Source organism: Narcine bancroftii, chromosome 2 (assembly GCF_036971445.1).
Source record: "Narcine bancroftii isolate sNarBan1 chromosome 2, sNarBan1.hap1, whole genome shotgun sequence".
In the NCBI taxonomy this organism is placed as follows: domain Eukaryota; kingdom Metazoa; phylum Chordata; class Chondrichthyes; order Torpediniformes; family Narcinidae; genus Narcine; species Narcine bancroftii.
In genome coordinates this window covers 229,414,412-229,435,317 of record NC_091470.1, presented here as the reverse complement: position 1 = coordinate 229,435,317, position 20,906 = coordinate 229,414,412, and the positions used below count along the sequence as shown (strand labels likewise).

General features: G+C 36.4%; 1 protein-coding gene across 18 annotated transcripts in view; it reads left to right on the top strand.

Annotated features, from left to right (window-relative positions):
- ubr5 (ubiquitin protein ligase E3 component n-recognin 5) overlaps positions 1-20,906 on the top strand; it is a 165,403-nt gene that overhangs the window by 40,832 nt on the left and 103,665 nt on the right. For 9 of the 18 annotated variants that reach the window (XM_069920472.1, XM_069920462.1, XM_069920469.1 and 6 more), the window contains 11 exons: positions 3,080-3,291; positions 3,946-4,062; positions 4,158-4,268; positions 5,140-5,294; positions 8,281-8,376; positions 11,041-11,158; positions 11,446-11,630; positions 13,237-13,346; positions 13,993-14,105; positions 16,294-16,437; positions 20,447-20,605. In XM_069920472.1, the coding sequence (XP_069776573.1) occupies positions 3,080-3,291; positions 3,946-4,062; positions 4,158-4,268; positions 5,140-5,294; positions 8,281-8,376; positions 11,041-11,158; positions 11,446-11,630; positions 13,237-13,346; positions 13,993-14,105; positions 16,294-16,437; positions 20,447-20,605 (1,520 nt within the window). The remainder of the gene's footprint in view (positions 1-3,079; positions 3,292-3,945; positions 4,063-4,157; positions 4,269-5,139; positions 5,295-8,280; positions 8,377-11,040; positions 11,159-11,445; positions 11,631-13,236; positions 13,347-13,992; positions 14,106-16,293; positions 16,438-20,446; positions 20,606-20,906) is intronic. The other 9 variants (XM_069920478.1, XM_069920477.1, XM_069920476.1 and 6 more) reach the window with 6 other exon arrangements.

Sequence of the window (20,906 nt, the reverse complement as noted above, 5' to 3'; positions counted from 1 at the left end):
AGTGGTACTGGAGTATATCTTGCCTCCATTTGAAAACTCTGTAATATATATACGTAGAAGTTTCAAGTTGCCTCATGATGCTGTTTCTGCATTTACACAGGTGGTACCTTAAAGCACAATTCGGTATCCAAATCGTGTGCTTTCTTAGTTATAGTTTTGATTTATTTTGATTAGAGTTTGCCATTTAGGCTTTAAACACAAGAGATTGGTGATTTGTTTTTTTCAGGTGAACAATGAAGAACACGAAACGGCCCTTGGGCTCATTCAGTTTGTCCCAAGCAGTTGTGATATCCAAAAATGAGTGATTTCCTCGGTGGCTGACAGCCATAATAATGTCTTTTTGGAGTGGGATGTGAGGCTTGTTCATTTTTGGATTGTAGCCTCCCTTCTCTTCATGCCCTCATTCATTTTGTGAACTAGGATCATTTACTAGTGTTATGAGCCCAGAGGACCTCAAAACCCAGCAGCAATACATATTCACCAAGACAAATGGTTACTTAAACAAAAGTTGCTTTTAATTATCTTTAAACATGAAAACAGGATCACCCTTTAACTTATCACTATTGACTTAACTAACCCAACTTAGCCCCCTTCTAATTCTAAGCGCACGTGTATGTAATGTGTGCGTAAATTCAGAAAAGTTTGTTGATTTACAGTCCAATCTCACTTCTCATTCCTCCAAGTTTACTGGTTGCAGGCAATTCTTATACTGTGCACAGAATTTAGCAATTGTGAAGTTCACCAGGCTTTGGTGCTTGAAAGGTAAACGGTTACCACTCAGGAAGGTTCTTGTTGTTTTCATAGAGAGTTGTTGTACACTGGATACCCACAATTAATTCCTTTTTAATCAGCCACTTCAGTGTCTTTCTGAAGAAACTTGCCCCATCAGGGTTTTTCAGATGATAACCTCTTTCTTTCAGGTCACCACAGAATTCTTTTTTGTTTCCCTTATTTCAAGTGAAACATTAGGCAGCCAGTCCTCTCCTCTTGTATGGACCACAAGTGCTTTGACCAGGCTGAACTAAGCACTCTCAACATGTCTTCCAAATGGGGTTTTCCTCAAGCTTGCCAGTTTGTCCTGTTCCAGTCTCAGCTGTTGCTGCTGACTGTAAAACTGCAGAACTGATCTCTCTCTCTCTCTCTCTCTCTCTCTCTCTCTCTCTCTCTCTCTCTCTCTCTCTCTCTGTCTTAAAAAAAAAAGCCTGTTTGACTCCCTGCTTGCAAAACCAAATGATCTTCTTAGAACAGCAAGCTGCACTCAAGTCAGCCTGTGGCTCCGAACTACTCCTTCGACCTCTTTCATCTGTTGCTTTTCAAAACAACAATCCATTAGTGAAATCTCTTTGGCATTCCAAGTTTTTGCAAAGGCCCCCAGATGCCACCCTGTCTGGCTTGAGCAGAGCTCCAGTATTTTAAATGAGATCTGTTCTGAAGTGTTTGTATATGACCTGCACTAAAAAAAACCTCCCACACTTTATCTCCCAAAATCATATCTATATATAATATAAACACAACAATCTGTCACACTAGCCTGTAATGTTACTTTCAAATGTTCTTTTTTTTTTAAAAAAAAAAGGTGATAATCAAGATGTCTGCAATTGAAATTTGGCTTCAGTATGTTGTTAACCAGTGGCATTTGGCTACCATTTTGTAAAAGACAGATGCTTGCTTTATCCTATCGTGGAAATTATCACAAGCAAAGAGTGTGTATCAATATTTTTAAAAACTTTCAAGCTGCTTTCAAATTAAATGCAAAATTTAAGGGGTCCTGTAGATTTTGAGTCACTCCATTTGATTCTTGCAAAAATAGTTTTCACAAAACTGGGCAACTATATAAATAGAAGATTTCTTCCAAAGTTGGGTCATTGGATTATAAAAAAAAATTAGTACACAGATGCATATAATTGACACTACAGCTAAGGTATTTTTGTTGTTTTAAGAAATAAATGTTGATAAATTATCTTTATGATGGACAATAGGCCAAAATTTGATTAAACGTGGTTATTCTTGATTATAATGTCACGTCACCGGAATAGATTTGCTTGGTGGTGCTGTTAGCATAGTCTTTTGTATTCATTGAGTCTAAATTGATTCCTTGGCTTGGTGGTAATGGGGAGTGAGCACAGCACTAGCGATATTTCATCATACCTCTACCATGGCTTTACTGGAGCTTCATTGTGTCTCATGGTATCTAATTTTGAGCTCCAAGTTTGTCTCTGCATCTACTAATATGCTAAAAGGATAGGAATAGGAAAGTACTATCGACAAACAAAACTAATTATCTGGTAACCAATGCTCCATTTAGCTTATGCCTGAACAAATCTACAAGGATAGTATCATACAACATGATGGGTCTGTTCATTTAAGGTAGAACTTGATTTTTTGCAAGGACAGGGTGATGGTCATTTTGTCCAGTGTTGTTACTGACAGGTAAATTGGAGAGTACCAAGTCAAATACGTTCTTCAGAAACTTACTGTAAGTACAGCTTGGCCACTAAGTCCTCTTGGAGTTGGTCAATGGCTGTTCTGCAAAACTACTCTTATTGATGGACACTGAAATCCACTCTGCTGTGCATATGTTCTTCAAAGTGGTGTTTAGCAAGGAAAAATACTGATTCATTGGTGATGGGTGAATATTATGGAGTTACACATTCCGTCTCATTTCCTACATTTAACAATCACCCATGGGGTTTTATGGGGTGCTGTAGATTTTGAGTCACTCCATCTGCATGCTAAAAAGCTGTCACCTTAATTTTTTTTACACTACTTTCGTTCTGTATTAGGGCTGCTTTCCCAATTTTGTGTCCATTGGTATTCATGATGTTTCCTTGTGTTGACTGTGTATTTTTACCTGGGGATTTTATTTTTGCCGAGTATTATTATATGAAAGAGAAAATAATTCAAGCTGCATAACTTTCAGAAACAGTTCTGTTTGTTTTTAATAATCATTTTGGATTTGGCTTAGTGCAGAGTTGTTATCCACAGGTCTTGTGTAACACTGCTATTAGTTGTTCTGTGGAGGGTTTTCCTAGAGATTGGCTTATTTTTATTTCACTGGTGTGACCCCATTGCATACCAGTTCTCCTTCTTCCCTTAGAGAGAGACTCCGATCTGTTGCGTGAACGTGAATCAGTTTTACGTTTACGTGAAAGGAGGTGGCTTGATGGTTCCTCATTTGATAATGAAAGAGGCTCCACAAGCCGTGAAGGTGAATCGAACTTGGATAAGAAAAGCCTTCCTGTCCAAAGTCCTGTTTCCTTGGGAGAGGAACTGCAGTGGTGGCCTGATCGGGTGAGTAATTTTGCTATGGTTATAATTGTATTGAAATTTTGATTGTGATATTTTTGCTTATAAATCCATAATTTATGGAACGATTCTATCCAGATTATTGCTCTGGGAAAAATTGAGCTTTGAGTGGAATTGAGAACTTGAATTTGTTATTCCAATATACTGTTTTTATATGTATATGCAGATGTACTGGTTAGGCATTGTAAGAGTAAGTCTCAAGCAACTGGAAATTGTATTTATCTGGCATCTGCCAATCCCCATAATTCTAGATACCAGGGGTTTTACTGTATTATAATTCTAATGGCTGATAGCTGTTGTTTAATTTAGAATGGGAAATAACAGGACACTGGTTTAGGAGCTACATGAATTTCTGAGAGGTAGAAAAATGAAGTGCTACTTCTATTTTTTCCCATGACCCTGGGATGCAATTTGAGTGTCAGGAAGACTGCAGTAAAAGACACCTGACTTCTTTATTCATATGGGATTTGATTGGTTTTGTTCAAGGCTGTCACCTTAAAATAATTGGCTGCAGAAAGCTTAAAGAATGAGTTGTCATTTGGATCAGAGGATGTAATATGAAGACCAACAAAACATTTTCGGAAGGAAAATAAATTTTGCTGGAGAGTTGATACAAATTCACTGAACTTTCTTCCTCAGGATGGTACTAAATTTATAGCTATTGGAGCCTTGTATTCTGAACTTGTAGCTGTAAGCAGTAAAGGTGAATTATATCAGTGGAAATGGAATGAATCTGAACCATATAGAAATACACAGGTATAAAATTCCACTTAATTTTCACTTTGATAATCAATTTTTTGATAATAATTAATGTTCATGTTAACTGAATTGTTAAATCTTCAATCCTAAAGAATCCTTCAGTGCACCATCCTCGAACTGCACAGTTAGGTTTAACCAATGAGAAAATTGTCCTTCTCGCTGCCAATAGCATTAGAGCCACCGTTACTACAGAAAACAGCAAAGTGAGTATAATTTAAAAGTTTTGATCTATTTTTATTTTACAAATTGCTCCCCTGTGCTTATTATCCAGTGCAGCATGTCAGCAAGGCTTTTGAGTTGTGGTGCTCAATGTATTTTTATTTCCATACAGTGCTTGGTTTTATCAGAAAAAATTCACGTACTATCAGAAATTTTCTATTGGAGAAACCACAATCCTGGTTAATAACATTATTGTCACATTTAGTTAACTCCAGCATTTAAAAAAAAAAATCATAGAATATATGCATTTGCTGGTGATACAAGGCTGTGAGAAGGATGCAGAGGAGCTTCAAGAGGTTAACTGAATGGACATGGGAGATTTTTAGTGAGATTTTTTTTTTTAAAAAGGCATTGATGACATCAGGGTACCCTTGTACACAGCTAATAGAAAAACAAGATGTAGATTCAGCAAGCAATTATGAAAGCAAAATGGTATTTTTTCGTTTGTCACAAGCGGACTTGAGTGTAAGCGTTGAAACATCTAGCATCAAGTTGTATGGACTTTTGGTGGGAATGTATTTGGATGGTTATGTGCAAATCTAATTTGTGCAAGGAAGGATGTACTTCCAATAGAGGGAATGCAGCAAGAATCTCGAGAGATCAGAGAGGAATGAGGGAGGGTTGGTTCTTGAAAATTCTTGTGAAGTTTGACAAGGTAAGTACAGAGGTGAGGTTTTCCCTGGTTGGGGTGTCTGGAAAAAAGTTAGTCTCAAGATGATGGTTTAACTGTTCAGGTTATTTGTGTATTTTAATGAATAACTTTATAATGTTATAATTTTAGAAATATCTGATTATGATTTGTGGTTCTTAAATTTTGGACACAGAATTGAATATTTACTTTTTTTTAAACCTTAGGTTGCCACTTGGGTGGATGAAACATTATGTTCTGTAGCTTCTAAACTGGAGCACAGTGCACAGGTTTTTCCTGAGTTGCAAGGAGAAAAGATTGTAGCTTTGTATTGTTGTGCCCTGTATACGTGTGTCCAGCTGGAAAACTGCCTCTTTTGGTGGTAAGTATTGAACACATTTAAAATATTGGTATATTGACAACATCTTAACTGAAATATGTTGGCATTGGTGAACATTATGACATTCGATTCTGTTTAAATGGTAGTTTCAATTATCCTCAGTGCAAAACTGGTCCTGTTCTAACTGTTATGCCAATATGTATATAGCAAAACCAGCTATGTTAGAATTTGTATTCCTGCTCTTTACTCAGAAGTTTTAAAGCACTTTTATTTTCCTTGGTTTCCAAATTTCTAAATTTGAAAATGTGTTTTCATTGCCCCTTTATTTTATTCTGGCTAAACCTGCAGAACTGTGAATAATTTTTTTTTACACTTTGATCAATTTTTTTTTACTCTTTCAAGATTAGAAAATTAATGGAATGAGTTTGCGTCCAAATTAGATACTCATTAATGTGGGAGGAACCATAATTTATCCAGGAAATGCTTCATTCCACAATTATTATTAAATGTTACTTGGTGCTGGGAGCCATTGCATGGAGTACTGATGCAGATTATACTGGTTGATATTCTTAATTCAACATAATATATATTTTTTACAATATTTTATTTAATATAAAACAACTTAACAAACATATCACAATATTTCAAACATAATCCAAATACATGTGGTATTTTATATATTTTTAAAAAAAGTAAAAGCTCCTAAATCTCACTCCAACCCCCTGCAAACTTTAAAAAAAAAACCCACAACAGGAGCACTTCACTTTCCAATATTTTTAAAATTTATGTATAATATATTCATAGAGACTGATAGAAGAAAAGAATGTTTGAGATGGATTTAAATTTTAATACCAACAGTTTGTAAATATGGACTCTATTTCACAAAAAAAATTCTCAAGTGGAATACAACTGAACTTCTGCATGCCATCTATCCATTCCCAAATCAATACTTGACTTCCAAGTTGTAGCAGTACATTTCCTAGCTATTATCAAAACTATTTGAAAAAATTTTACTTGATACATATTCAATTTTAATTTAGGTTTAATTCCTCTAACATCTCCCAGTAAAAATAACATTAAATCCTGTGGGAATCTTGCTCCAGTTATTTGTTGTAATAAATTATCCAAATCTAGCCAAAAAGATTTAATAGTGGAACACTGCCAAATTGAATGTATAAAAATACTGGCTTCTTGTCCACGTCGAAAGCATAGATATGAATAAATATAATTCATATTATATAACTTTAGTGGTGTTGAATATAACTGATGAATAAAATTATATTGAACTAACTGCTATCTCACATTTATTGTACTTTTCATACTCTCTACATATCTGAATCCACCCTATGTTCATCCATTTGCTTATTTAAATCTGCCTCACATTTATATCTTGATTTATGAACTAATTTTTGAGCCTTCTTTTGTAATAATTTATACATCTCTCAAATGAATGTCTTTACATCCCTATTAATAACTCTGACAAAAGGCAAAGGAGGAAAAACCCAACCCCAACCAACCAATTTTCCCCTGCAGCCGCTGCAACCGTGTCTGCCTGTCCCGCATTGGACTTGTCAGCCACAAACGAGCCTGCAGCTGACGTGGACTTTTACCCCCTCCATAAATCTTCGTCCGCGAAGCCAAGCCAAAGAAAGAATAATTCTACTAATGTTTCTGCTGGTAATACAAAATCACAAGAGTCTTGATAATAACAAAATTTTATATTTGCCAATATCTTAAATTTTTCCTTCATTCTGCTAAAAAATAATAAATTTCATGGCTTCAAAACAATCTTTAATTTTCTTAATGCTACAATTTTGTCAAATTTATAAAAAAACAATTCATTTTTTTTATAGAAAATGGAATGTCTATTTTGAAATAAAGATGCTCTTCCAGACTGTGCAATCATCTGTGCAACCTACTTGAAATTAATTTGTGGGAAGAATATCCTTTTATATTGCACAAAACCATTATTTTATGGGGGGTGGGGTGGGGGGAAAACACTAAATAAGAATTCTGTTTACTTTCTATCTATATGCAAGTATAATGCCTTGCCAAAAAGAGTGTTTGAGGGGGGTGGGTGAGTGTGTAAAGTAGTACCATTGAGAGTTCAAATATGAACTGATCCAAATCACTGGAATAACATTTGTTTTATCTACTGAAAGAAACATTGACTAAGTCTCCAGCTATGAATAATATACTGAACTTATCCATGACTTTTGTGGCTGCTTCATTCCTTTTTAAAAATTAAGTGAAACAAAGATGAATACATGTTAATCTTCAATGCAGTCAGTGTGGGCTTAAAGAGAATCGAGGATAGGGAGGATGCTTTGACATAAATTCTGCCCTGCAATTTTCCTAATCTATTTTGACATTTAATTTTTATTCTATTGTTTTGACTTCCATTTCTGAAAATGTGAGATTATGGGGGGGGGGAGAATGCTGCGTGTTATCTGCGCTAAATGTAGCTTTTGAGAAGGTTTTACCAGGTTAATAAAAACAGATTGTTGGATGTACTAGAAGCATTCTGCAGGTCATGCAGCATTTGCAGAAGGAAGTTAATATTTCAATTCAAAGTTTCTTCATCAGAATTAAGCAAAAATAGAAAATAAGTTGATTCCAAATTGCAAGGAATGGAAGAAATTGATGGGATAAAGTGAATTTTTCTCTGGGATGAAGCCCCAAGATTCCAGTAAGAGTATACTGAAAATGATATTATCCAGTTAATGGGGATAGGTAGAGGATCTGAATAAAGGAACAAAAAAGCTACAACTGAGAGATGTTAAAGAATGAGAACGCAAAATGTTAAATTTTCAAAATGCGGAACTGTGGGATGTTGCCAGTGGGATCACGCTGTGCAATTGTGGTAAAACTGGCAATATTACAGAGACAGTAGCCAGTTCTGATACAGAGCAAATGATTGACTGAAGTTGTTGAATTCAATATTGAGTCTGAAAGGCTGTAACTTATCCAGGCAGAATATGAGGTACTGTTCCTCAAGCTTACTTTGGGCCTCATTGTAACATTTCAGGAGGCAACAAACAGAGAGATCAGAGTGGGACTGGGATGGAGAATTGAAGTGGCAGGCAACAAGAAATTCAAGGTCATCTCTGCGGACTGAATGCAGGTACTCTGCAAAGTGGGCACACAATCAGTACTTGTTTCACCAGTGTGGAGGAGATCACAGGAAGAACTGCAAGTGAATCACTGCTTCACATGGAAGGACTGTTTGGATACTTGTGTGGTGGGAGGGGAAGAGGTAAAAGGACAGATGTTGTATCTCCCTTGGTTGCATGGAAAAATGCTCTAAGGAGGAGTGGTTGGTAGATGGATAAGCAGACCAGGGAGTTGAGAAGGAAACGGTCCCTTCAAAATGCTGAAAGGGAGTGAAGCTATATTTTGTTGTGAAATTTCATCGACACTGATGTAAGTTGTGGAGGAATTTCCGTGGTCACTCTCTGAAAGATTTTCCTCTTTTAATGATTATGGCTCTGTTCGTTAGGTCACTGTGAAGAAACAATTATTCAAACATTTTTCATTGCGTCAGGTTTTTTACAAAGTGCCTCTCAGCAATTATTTGTCTTGTTACTAACGTGATGTCAAAAAACATATCAGATTTTTGAGATGTTAGTTAGGACACTATCCAGGTCTCCATGCAGAGCTATTCCAAATGTTTTTTGTGCAATTGCAGACATGCAAATGGATGTTTTTTTCAACCTTTGTGTACCAATTCATATAAATAATGTTTACATTTGTAGAATTTTGTATTGGATAAATAAGCCTTCAGCTGTGAAATATTTACAAAACCTCTTTGCCTTTTAATTTTAAAATTTAGACAAACTGCACTATAACAGTCCCTTTACAGCCCAAGAGCCCATCCCACCCAATCATACCCAATTGACCTACAAATTCTGTACGTTTTTGAAAGGTGGGAGGAAACTGGAACACCTGAGGGAAAAAAAACCTATGCAGATACGGGGAGAACATACAAACTCCTTACAGACAGCACCGGATTTGAACCTGGGTCCCTGGTGCTGTAACAGAGTTGCACTAACTAACTGTGCCATAAATAATTTTATAATAATTTTTATCGTAATGCAGTATTTCTAACTGCTCTTCAAAGCAAATTCAATGCATTGTTTTTCAAATCTTTTATTTAAAATTTTAAAACCCTAATACGTATAGTGAATAAAACAATTAGTACATAGTATGTTAGTAAATGTACATGGTGTATAACCCCAAAAAACCCAGTATCCCACCCTTTAATCAATGTAACCCTCCTCCTTACTTGCCCCTTACCTAATTCCACCCCTAAACTACCAACTATCTATCCCCAAAAAATAAAAAGAGAAAAGGGAAAAGAGAGGAAAAAAAATGTAAACTACAATAACATAGACAATTACTGTGGACTGAGGTGCTTCCACCACAACGAGGCTGAAGTATTCAAATTTTAAACCCATATAATCCAAATAAGGGCTCCAAATTTTCAGATTTAAGAAAAAGATAATTATTTCGTAAATTATATGCAAAATGCATTGTTTGATACCCAATTGCTGTTCTCTAATATAGCATTAGCCTTTGTTTAGTCAAACAAAGAAAGCCTTTTTGCTCATCCTATTCATCAGAGCAAGTAACAAAATAAATCCAATCTTCCCTTTGGAAATAAATGCAAAATTATCAATCTCCAGTAGTCCTGGCAATCCATAATGTAGTAAACAGTACAACTCCTCTTGAGTTGACATAACCAAAAAGTCAAGCTTTCTTATTTTGTCACAGCTGTTTAATTCTAATTTTCACTTTAAAAAGAAAAGGTCCTCCTGTTGCCAATTCTCATTTCCCAGATAGACTAGTTATTGATTGATGGTTTCCATTTGGAGAACAGTCTAATTTCTATCCTTGCACAGCAAAATGTTTTGAATCAATTAAAATAAAATAATTGAAATATCTCTTCAAACTTTTGAACCAAGCAACTTGCATGAACTGGCTGAAATTTCAAATTTTGTTTATATTCAATTGGAGGCGTGTGTATATTGGTGGAAAATATTGGGAAGGAAAATGCTATTTCAACAATTATTAACTTGTGCAAGACTTCTAATGTTAAAGCTGATAACAAGATTATTGCTGGTGGCTGATCAGTGATGTGCTTATAAATGGAAAATTGACCTGAAAGCGATTCTGTGTTTTATACACATAGGTTCTCAACTGAATGCTCTGCCCTTTTCAGGATTAATATCTTTTTTTATCTGTCACCAATTATCTTAATTAATTATTTGGATAAATTCCATAGGAAGGAGACTAGTGCTTTTTTTAAAAATTAGCTTCAGTACTTTGTTTCGGTGCTTGATCTTTGTGCCTGAGAAGTCCTTGTGTGCTTGTGCTACTTCTCCAAAATATGCCAATTTTGCCCCAATTTAATCCATTCGTTATCAATAATGACAGTAAGTAAAATGCTTAAGGCTTTGCTTCAGCTTTTTAGTTTGTTCATTCTATTGAGTTACTTGGACAACTAATTCCCAGATATGCTCAAAACAGATTTTTTGAATAAGTTTTTCTGTCTTCACAGTTAAGCTGATTGGCAAACATAGTAAATCTGGACAGCTCACTTTTAATTTTCAGGATACTTTTAGTGTTGATGTTTATCTTGCAAATCTGCATTTTGGTCAACTTTACAAATTGTTAACACTTTTGCTATTTGGGTGTAAATAGTCACAATTGTACACTTGCCGCAATTAACTAAAAATGCTTTCAGATTCAGTTATGCTTTTTAAACTATATTTGACTTCCTCTTCAGGGGTGTAGTGCCTTTCAGTCAACGAAAAAAGATGCTTGAGAAGGCCAGAGCCAAAAACAAAAAGCCAAAATCCAATGCAGGCATTTCCTCAATGCCAAACATAACAGTTGGAACACAGGTCAGGAAAATTCTTGTGCCTTCTAATTAACTCTCAATTTCTTTCATAATCTAAAATGCTGCAGAAATATGAATTGAGGTATCTTTACTCGAGAAGAAGGGAATAGACTTTTTGGATCAAGCAAATTTGCCTTGTGGCTTTGTATTTATGATTTCTATTAAAGCAAATAATTCTATGATGTATTGTTACATTGAGTCTATTATCCGACCTGTTCTTTTATTTCATTGAAAGATTGTGTTGAAGTTGAATGCCCAGTTAATAAAATGTAATTTTATTCCATTCATTAGGTGTGTTTGAGAAATAATCCACTTTACCATGCTGGAGCAGTAGCTTTTTCCATCAGTGCTGGCATTCCAAAAGTTGGTGTATTGATGGAGTCGGTTTGGAACATGAATGATAGTTGTCGATTCCAGCTCCGATCACCAGAAAGTTTGAAAAACTTAGAAAAATTGACTAAAAGTACTGAAAATAAGTAAGTAATTGAAGTAATGCCAGAGCTTGCACATGTATCAAGTTTAGTAAATAAATGTCCTTAATTTGTCTTTTCTATTCTTGGAAAACCAAAAATTGGAAGAAAATATTAACAAAACATAAACAAAGATATTTTCGCTTCATCTTGTATACTTTTATTGAAAGTTAAAGGATTATAAATGTAATCCATGCACCTGAGTTTGAATGGTGAGCCTCCATACTGACTGGGAGGACCTCGCAAAAAATCGCACTGCGTGGCGTTCCGTGATTCGCAGTGCCAACAACTACAAGAAGTTCTGTGAGGGCAGAAAAGCTACAAGGCACCGTGTTCATCTTCGCTCGCGGAGGGATGGGCCATGATGATGAGGAGTTTGAGTGCAAATCCAAGGCTAGTGCACTCATTTAGCACTGAGCATTTGTCATGAGACATGCCATTCTTGAGGTGAAACATTCAACTGAGATGTTAACTGCAATCTTGTAACATTAGTAGCAAAAAAAACTGAAAGATAAACCTATATTACTTGTGATTTTTTTTTCTATCCCCTCCTCCCATCTGGCTCTGTTTATCCATCTTTCCTCCCATATCTGATTCCACATCACTTTTCTCATCAGCTCGTTTCCACTTAACACCTTCCATCCTCTGCTCCTAACCCAATTTTTCCTTATTCCTTATCAGTCTATACCTATCGCTCACTAACCAGTCACTGACTCCACTCCTCCATCTCCCTGTTCACCTAGTTCATCTATTTCCCTTGCCTCATCCCTCCCTCTCTCCTCTTTATACTGGGTTATCTCCTCTCTACATTGTCTTGAAGAAGATTAAACCTTTTGTGTCAAGACCATCTGTTTGCCTCCACAAATACTGCTGGACTTGCTGCTTGGGTTTTCTCCAGGTGCTCCAATTTCCTCCCACATTCCAAAAAGTACAGAGTTAGTAAGTTAATGGTTACATGGATGTAATTGGGTGGCATGGGCCAGAAGGGCCTGTTTTTGTGCTGTATCTCTAAATTAAAAAAAATAAATTCAGATGAAGTGTTTTTTCCTCTAATTATCAATGCACGTTCCCTCTTTTTTAAATCCTGCATTAAGGATGGTTCTTTTTTTCATGTCTTTGCTTGTTTCTCCTCTCTGCCTTAAACAGTGTGAGATATTTAATTAGATAATTTTGGTTGAACAATTTTGACAATAATGAATGGAATTTGGTGCTTATGTGGCTACTAGGCATTGCTTTTACTTTCCACGCAACTAATACTGGAAGCTGTTGACTACGTCGTTGGTTCACCATAAAAGGATACCTTTGTTTTTTAGTTTGAGGTGAAATTGTATTGAAGTTAATGTCTGATATTTAAAAAAAAAAATAAAATATCTTGTTTCATTTCTGTTCATTTGTAGCAGTTACTCTGTTAGCTGATTTGATTTACAGTATGTTCTCATTATGAGAAAAATATTTTTGATAATAATTCTGGAAGCTGAAAACAACTTGTGTTTGATTCTTTTCATTTTGTAAAACTGATCTTCTGAATGATTAAAATAATTGGTATAATTTCAAGGTGGAACATTCTACAACTTTGTTCCTTGAGCTGGTGTTCATTCACTTTTCTGTACAGGACAGAAAGCAAACAAGAACCAGTCAAGACTGAGATGGGACCACCACCATCACCAGCTTCTACTTGCAGCGATGCATCCTCTATTGCTAGTAGTGCATCCTTGCCTTACAGTAAGTATTCCAAGAAATTCTGCAGTCTTTGAAGTTATTGGAATGATCAGGTGTGATCTGAATGATCTGCATTAAATAGTATTTGAAAGGGACGTTAGCTTGAGGAAAATCAGTAATTTCCTCTGTTCTTTTGTTTGATTTTGTCGTATGCTTTTTGTATGAAGCAAACTAAGCATAGCAACATACTTGGCGTAACTAACATATGATGGATCAACATAATTTTTCGAAGTTACGATGGTACGATAGTGATGCGCATTCTAATGAGAATACCTGCATGTAGTCACTTGGTTCTGTAGTTGCACAGTTCGTTGTATGGTGGTGTGACTATCATTATCTCTATATTTTATGATTAAATTTTCTTTCAGTTTGGAATAAAAGGTATTCAACATTATAAAATAGGCTTTGTTTTAGTTAAATTTGCCCAGCTGAAGGCTGTGGTAACTATTCTGAGCACATTTAAGTTAGGCTAGGCTATGGTGTTGGGTAGGTGTGGTACTGTATTCTTTTTCAACTTGAGATTTTTCCACTTATGATGGGGTTATCGGAAAGTAACCCCATCGTAAGTCGAGGAGTATCTGTAATGTCTGGTCATTATAATGTAATTTGTAACTATTCGAATCTTGACTGAACTATTTTTCTAATTCAGAACGCAGGCGTTCCACTCCAGCACCCAAAGAGGAAGAAAAAGTGAATGAAGAGCAGTGGCCACTTAGAGAAGTAGTATTTGTTGAAGATGTTAAAAATGTGCCAATGGGGAAGGTATGCAGTTCATGAATATTTGTTGTCACGGATGTAATGAATAGTGGATATTATGGGAGGGGAGGAAGGTGGCTTTTAAGACAAAGTATTTTTTAAGCAGCAATGTTTCAATAAGAAATTTGATTTAAAAAAAAAAATATATATATATATATAATCCTGCTTTTATATAGAAATATCCATTAGATGAATTACCTTAATAGTAACTAGTTAACACATGCTTCTCATGAATGGAGAAATGTTCATTTTGCTACTAAAATGACACAATATTTACATTTGTGTGTAGTGTTACTTAAAATTTAAGTAGAGTACTTAAATAAGTATAAATTGACATTTCATGTCATGGAGTCTGAGCCTGAGTTGTTGAGAGTTCTCCCAAAGCACCTCAATTTAATATTGTGCTGGTTTAAGTGTACCTGTCGCAAAATACCTGATACGGTGAAAAGGGTTCTTTTGTGAGCAGATGAACCAGTTATCTCTAACCTGTATATATTTTTTTTGAGTTTTGTGTGCCCGATGGAGATGTGGGGAGGCTGGTAGTCATGGTGGGGAGCTGGCTGATGGAGGACCTCAGTTTTCTTCAGGCTGACTTCCAGGCCAAACATTTTGGCAGTTTCCGCAAAATAGGACGAGATAGACAACAGACTCGCCAAGGCAAATAGCGTCTTTGGAAGACTACACAAAAGAGTCTGGAAAAACAAGCAACTGAAAAACCTCAAAGATAAGCGTATACAGAGCCGTTGTCATACCCACACTCCTGTTCGGCTCCGAATCATGGGTCCTCTCCGGCATTCGGCTCCGAATCATGGGTCCTCTACCGGCATCACCTACGGCTCCTAGAACGCTTCCACCAGCGTTGTCTCCGCTCCATCCTCAACATTCATTGGAGCGCTTTCATCCCTAACGTCGAAGTACTCGAGATGGCAGAGATTGACAGCATCGAGTCCACACTGCTGAAGATCCAGCTGCGCTGGGTGGGTCACGTCTCCAGAATGGAGGACCATCGCCTTCCCAAGATCGTGTTATATGGCGAGCTCTCCACTGGCCACCGTGACAGAGGTGCACCAAAGAAAAGGTACAAGGACTGCCTAAAGAAATCTCTTGGTGCCTGCCACATTGACCACCGCCAGTGGGCAGATATCGCCTCAAACCGTGCATCTTGGCGCCTCACAGTTTGGCGGGCAGCAACCTCCTTTGAAGAAGACCGCAGAGCCCACCTCACTGACAAAAGGCAAAGGAGGAAAAACCCAACACCCAACCCCAACCAACCAATTTTCCCCTGCAACCGCTGCAACCATGTCTGCCTGTCCCGCATCGGACTGTCAGCCACAAACGAGCCTGCAGCTGACGTGGACATTTACCCCCTCCATAAATCTTCGTCCGCGAAGCCAAGCCAAAGAGAGAGAGAGTATATATTTTTAAAAAAACATTACAGCCATGTAAAAATCACAATGACAGAGGATAGCAATTAAAAGAATTAGCACCAAGCAAGAAGCAAGTGTGTTTTTTTAAAAAAGAAATATTTAAATCCATCCAAGGAATACAAAGCAATGTTTAGCTGTTTGTTATAAAAAGCAAACTGCTATTTTTGTTTTGTCATCTTTCTGTACCTGAATAATTGTCACTTGCACCATTAAAATCGCTTCTTTAATATTTTACTTGTGATATTTTCATCAGTTTTGAGTGCTAGAGTTTTCTTTTGTTTTTTTTTTTGTTGGACATTTTTCTCTACTTTTTAGTTCCAATGTTGATAATGGCAGCAAGATATGGATTGGGGTAATAAAGTATATTAATGAGATCTCAGAATCTAGAAAAACAATAACTAAAGTAAATTTGTGTGGGTAGATTAATTTTGAAAAGGTAGGTTTGAGAGCAAATTGATGCTGTTGGGAAAAGTATCATTCCAAAATTGATTTTAAATTGTTCCTATTCTGTACATGGAGCTTGATTTATACTGTTCATGTCAAATACTCATCACTATCGCAAATGTTTTGCCGTTAAATGGATTGCAGGGTAAACTAAGGTCTTCAAATAGAACTATATAAAATTGGCAGATGTAGAGGTTTACAACTTGGACAGCTCTGAACTTTCTGCTTTGTACATGAATGGTGTTTTTCCTCAGCCAGATCTGGTTCTTGTTGAATTTTGTTATTGCTGTATCAATCATATTCACTTTTATTTTCTGTGTAAGGTTTTGAAAGTGGATGGTGCTTATGTTGCTGTGAAATTCCCTGGAACCTCTAGCAATGTCAGTAATCAGAGCTGTACTAGTGCAGATGCTGATCCAACTTCTCTCCTACAAGACTGTAGGCTGCTTCGAATTGATGAGCTGCAAGTAAGCGTTTTATTTTTTAAAAATCATGAATACGCTCATGTTGACAAGCTGAATTGTAGTAAGGATAATTTCTGTACTTGCACGGGTGAGGGTTCTTTGATATTAGTTTGATAATTCTAAATATGTATCAGTTGCTGGGGTTTTTGTTAGAATTTCCTCAATTCGGTCATCTTAACAATTCAGCCAAGGTGAATTTGACATGAGTAAACATCCAGCACTATGCAGGTGGGTGGGTGGTATTTTTCATACGAATCTAAACAGAATTACCATGGATGAAGACAACATTAAATTAATTGACTTTTTTTAAACAACAGATTGGCAATCCTGGCTGTTCCTTGTGTTTTTATTTACTCCTTACCCTCTCCAATCCCATGATATTTTTAAAAAAATGCTTGTGTTCTTGCTGTTGTGGTTCCCAACATTTGTATTTGTTTGATGGAACAAATAAGTTTTTCTCATCTGTGGCCAGGTGAAATATGATTGTTAACTATCAGCAGTATGTATTTTTGGGTGTGGAACTTGCGCTTTAGGAATGCATAAAATTAACCCAGGGCCAAAATTGTCACCAATGGGCAAATGTCTTCAGTTTTTCCACTGACCAGATCTAGTGGACAGGGTTGTTCACTATCCCCGGCTCTATTCATCTTAGCCATTTGCTGGGGTCCAGACATCAAAGGATTTAGAGCGGGCCAGGAAGAACAGAAAATTAATTTATTTGCGGATGATGGATTTTTTTTGGAATATTTTATGTTTTAAACCACAATATTAATTACATTTAATTAAATTCAAAAATAATTTCAGAAATTTATACATGTGGTATATAAGAAAAAGAAAAGTAAGAAAAAAAGGACCAGAGAATGCAAAGGGAATAAAGCATTTATATCATAGTCTAATATTGGAGGTTATCAAGAAGTGAGGTCTTCAGAGAGTTTATCACATTTTGTAAATGTGAGCACCATAAACTATAAGTAATGTTCTTTAATGATATACAGCTACGAAGTTCTGCATATCATTTTTCCATAGCTAAATTGTTAATTTTAATTTTAACATTATAACCTTAATGTTACTCAATAAGAATAACATCGGATCCTGTGGGAACTTGACCCCTGTAATTTGTTTCAAAAATTGTTATTTTGTAATATGATAAAAATATCTGACTTTAGGTCACTGCCAAGTAAAATGCAAAAAAAATTCCAATCACATGTCTACACCTCAAACATAAATCTGGATTTAGTCTGTTTAGTTTTTGTGGAGTCTAATATAACTGATGCAAAAAATTATATTGAACTAACCGCAGACGGTGTGTTGATATATTTGACAGAACCAGTAGGGTTATTGACCAGGTTACAGACTATACTGAAGAACTATGGTAAAATCTTGAGATACAAAATCATTTGTGATGAGTGAAATAATGGCACTAACAAAAGAGGATTGTGAGGAATATCAACGAGAGGGTAAGTTTAAGTGGCCACGAAAGGGGATTAAGTGTCTGGGGATAAGGGTGAACAAGAACCTACAAAATTTACATAAACTGAATTATCTCCCCCTGCTGAGAAAGATTGAGGAGGAACTACACAGATGGGAAAACCTGTCCATAACATTGTTGGGCAGAGTTGACTGCATTAAAATGAACGTGATGCCAAGGCTACAATATATTTTTAAATCTTTGCCCATGCCATTGCTTCAGAGTTTCTTTAAGACAATTAACAGATGTGTCGGACATTTTCTTTGGAGGAATAAGGGAGCTAGAATCTCCATGGAGAAATTGACTTGGGATTATAGTTTGGGAGAAATGAGGCTCCCGGACTTCAAAAAATACTATTGGGCAGCTCAGTCATTGTTTATTGCCTTGCTCTTTGAGGGGGATGGCACACCCTCCTGGGCATAAATTGGTCTACACTCGGTAGGGGAGAAGATAGCAGGATAAATTGTATATAAATGGGATACTAAATCAATAATCCAAAAAATGGACAGCCCTATACTGAAGCACATAATTCAAATGTGGCAAAAGATAAAACAGATTATGCCAGATGATGCCAGAAAGGGATCAGGTGTAATGAGGACTATTAAGAGAAGGGGCAGTTCCATGTCATTTGAGCAATTTAAAAAAAAAACATTTGATTTATCAAATAAGACCTTCTTCTGCTATCTTCAATTAAGATCTTTTTTGAGGGTAAAATTAGGCCCATCTATTGTCCTGTCGCTATGTAGTGATATGGAGGCCCTAATTCAAAAGGGGATCATGTAAATTCATCTCTGCTATGTAACTCCTGTTCCAAAATGAAGGCCCAAAACCAGGTCTTTATATATAGAGGCAAAGATGGGAGTCAGACTTGAGAACAACAATTTATGACGATGCAGGTCCAACCTATGTTGGGTCAGCATGACAGTAGTCATTATTGTCAGATATAGGCTGGTGCAATACAATTTCTTGCATCAGCTGTATCTTCCGCCGCAAACATTACACAAGGTAAAACCAGAAATATGAGAATTGTGTTTTAGATGCAGCATAGAGACAGGAACCTTTGTGCACTCAACCTGACTATGTGCCAAGGTGAGACCCTTTTGGGTAGAATTGGGGACATTTTGGAAAAAAATTACAGGGTAGAATATCCACAGGATCCAGTGCTGTCCTGTTAGGGATATTATGGATGTGAATCCAAGGCTGTCCAAACACCACATTCAATTTGTAAAAGTTGTCTTGGCAGTGGCCAGGAAATGCATAATAGTCACCTTGAAATCTGATTCCCAACTAAGCAGATTACGATGGAACATGGAGAAAATAGCATAATTTAAGAGGGAGATACGATACGTTCGTTAAGGTGTGGCAGCCATACTTGCAATACATTGAATCATGTGATTAACCTTCCAAGGCCTTTCTCAAAAGGAAATAGTGGAGAATAGGCTCACAAGCCCTGAAATGTTGAGAAAGGAGATAATTTGAAGGCCTGGCGGGCACCCTCCTTTTTTAAAATTTGTATTTGTATTGTTATTTTTAATTATTTTTTTTTGTAATGTTGGGGTGGGAAGGAGGTTGAAGGGTGGGGGCTGAGGGGGGGGGAGAGAAGAGAGAACGCGATATAAAATGATCTTTAAAAGGGGGGATTGATCCCCTATAATGTTTGTAAAGTAAGAGTCTGTAAAATTATAAATAAATTTTCAACAAAAATACAGAAAATCATTTCACTTAAAAAAAATTGTAAATTTGTTCAATCAAACCCTTTCTGCTTGGTTTGTTTCAATGAAATAAGCTTAAGGTCATGGTTTATTCCACTGGTAGATATAACAGTGCATTGAGTGTAATGAGAAAGTCTGTAGACGCTGTGATTGTAGTAAATGCACAAGTGCTGGAGAAACTCAGCAGGTCCTGCAGCATTCATGTGAATATTTGCTCAAACATTGACGAAGGGCTCAGGCCAGAAACATTAGTTATATATCTTTGCCTCCTATAGATGCTGGAGGGTTCTCCAGCACTTTTGTGTATTTGTAACACATGTATTTCTAGCTTTGTCACTTCCATTTAAAAGAAAACCTGCATATCTATGTCATGTCTCTTTCCTCTTCAAATAAGAAATTGGTATTAGAGACAGAGTTGAATGAGAAATTTGAGACCATTTTCTTTGTCCTTTTAAGTTTCGAATATTGTACTTTTGGATCAAAATTTAAACTTGTAAGGCATCACTAAACTGAATACTAAGTATTAAATCAAATTAGCCTGACTTAACTGTGGTGTGAGAAAGGGATGGATAACCACATTGCAGGTTCTCTATCTCATAGCATGGCATATTTTTTGGTTTTAATTGTGCCACATGAAATTTTCATGTCATTCAACTGGTCATCAGCACCACATGCAAGTTCTCTATATTTACTCGGCTTCAAGGTTTGAGCACTGGAGTGTTTTAAAATCATCACCACACCAATTTTAGTTTTATTTTCCTAGCAATTATTGCTAGCACTTAGGAAATCTTGAGCCTTTGTGACAATTAGAGTATTTTTGTTTTACTCCCAGCACTATTATTGGTACCAATGGGTTCTCCAATGGGAATCCTCCTTATCTAACGTGTATGGAAAAAGAGGACCAACGGAAGGCTGCCAACCAGGTCAGACTGCGCGTGAGGTATTCTGTGCCCACCCAGCAGTACCCTCACACCTGAATCTGCAGACAGAGGTGACTAGACCTTGCTTTGGCAGATAATTAGTGCATGTGGTGGTTCCTATTTCCATAAGAAACTGGAATACCCAACCCAGTAATTTTTTTCACATGTTGATACTTGACTGTCTGTAATACTGGATTGATTCTTTAGAAGTAGCCCAATCACAGTAAGTCATACTTCCTGTTTATTTGAAAAAAGGCATGCTAGGATGAATATAGTCAGCAGAACAGGCCTATCAATTATATTTGCGGATTTATTGGATCAATTTGACAAAGTTTACCAGGCATTCTCTTGTCTGGACCCAAGTTGTTAGCA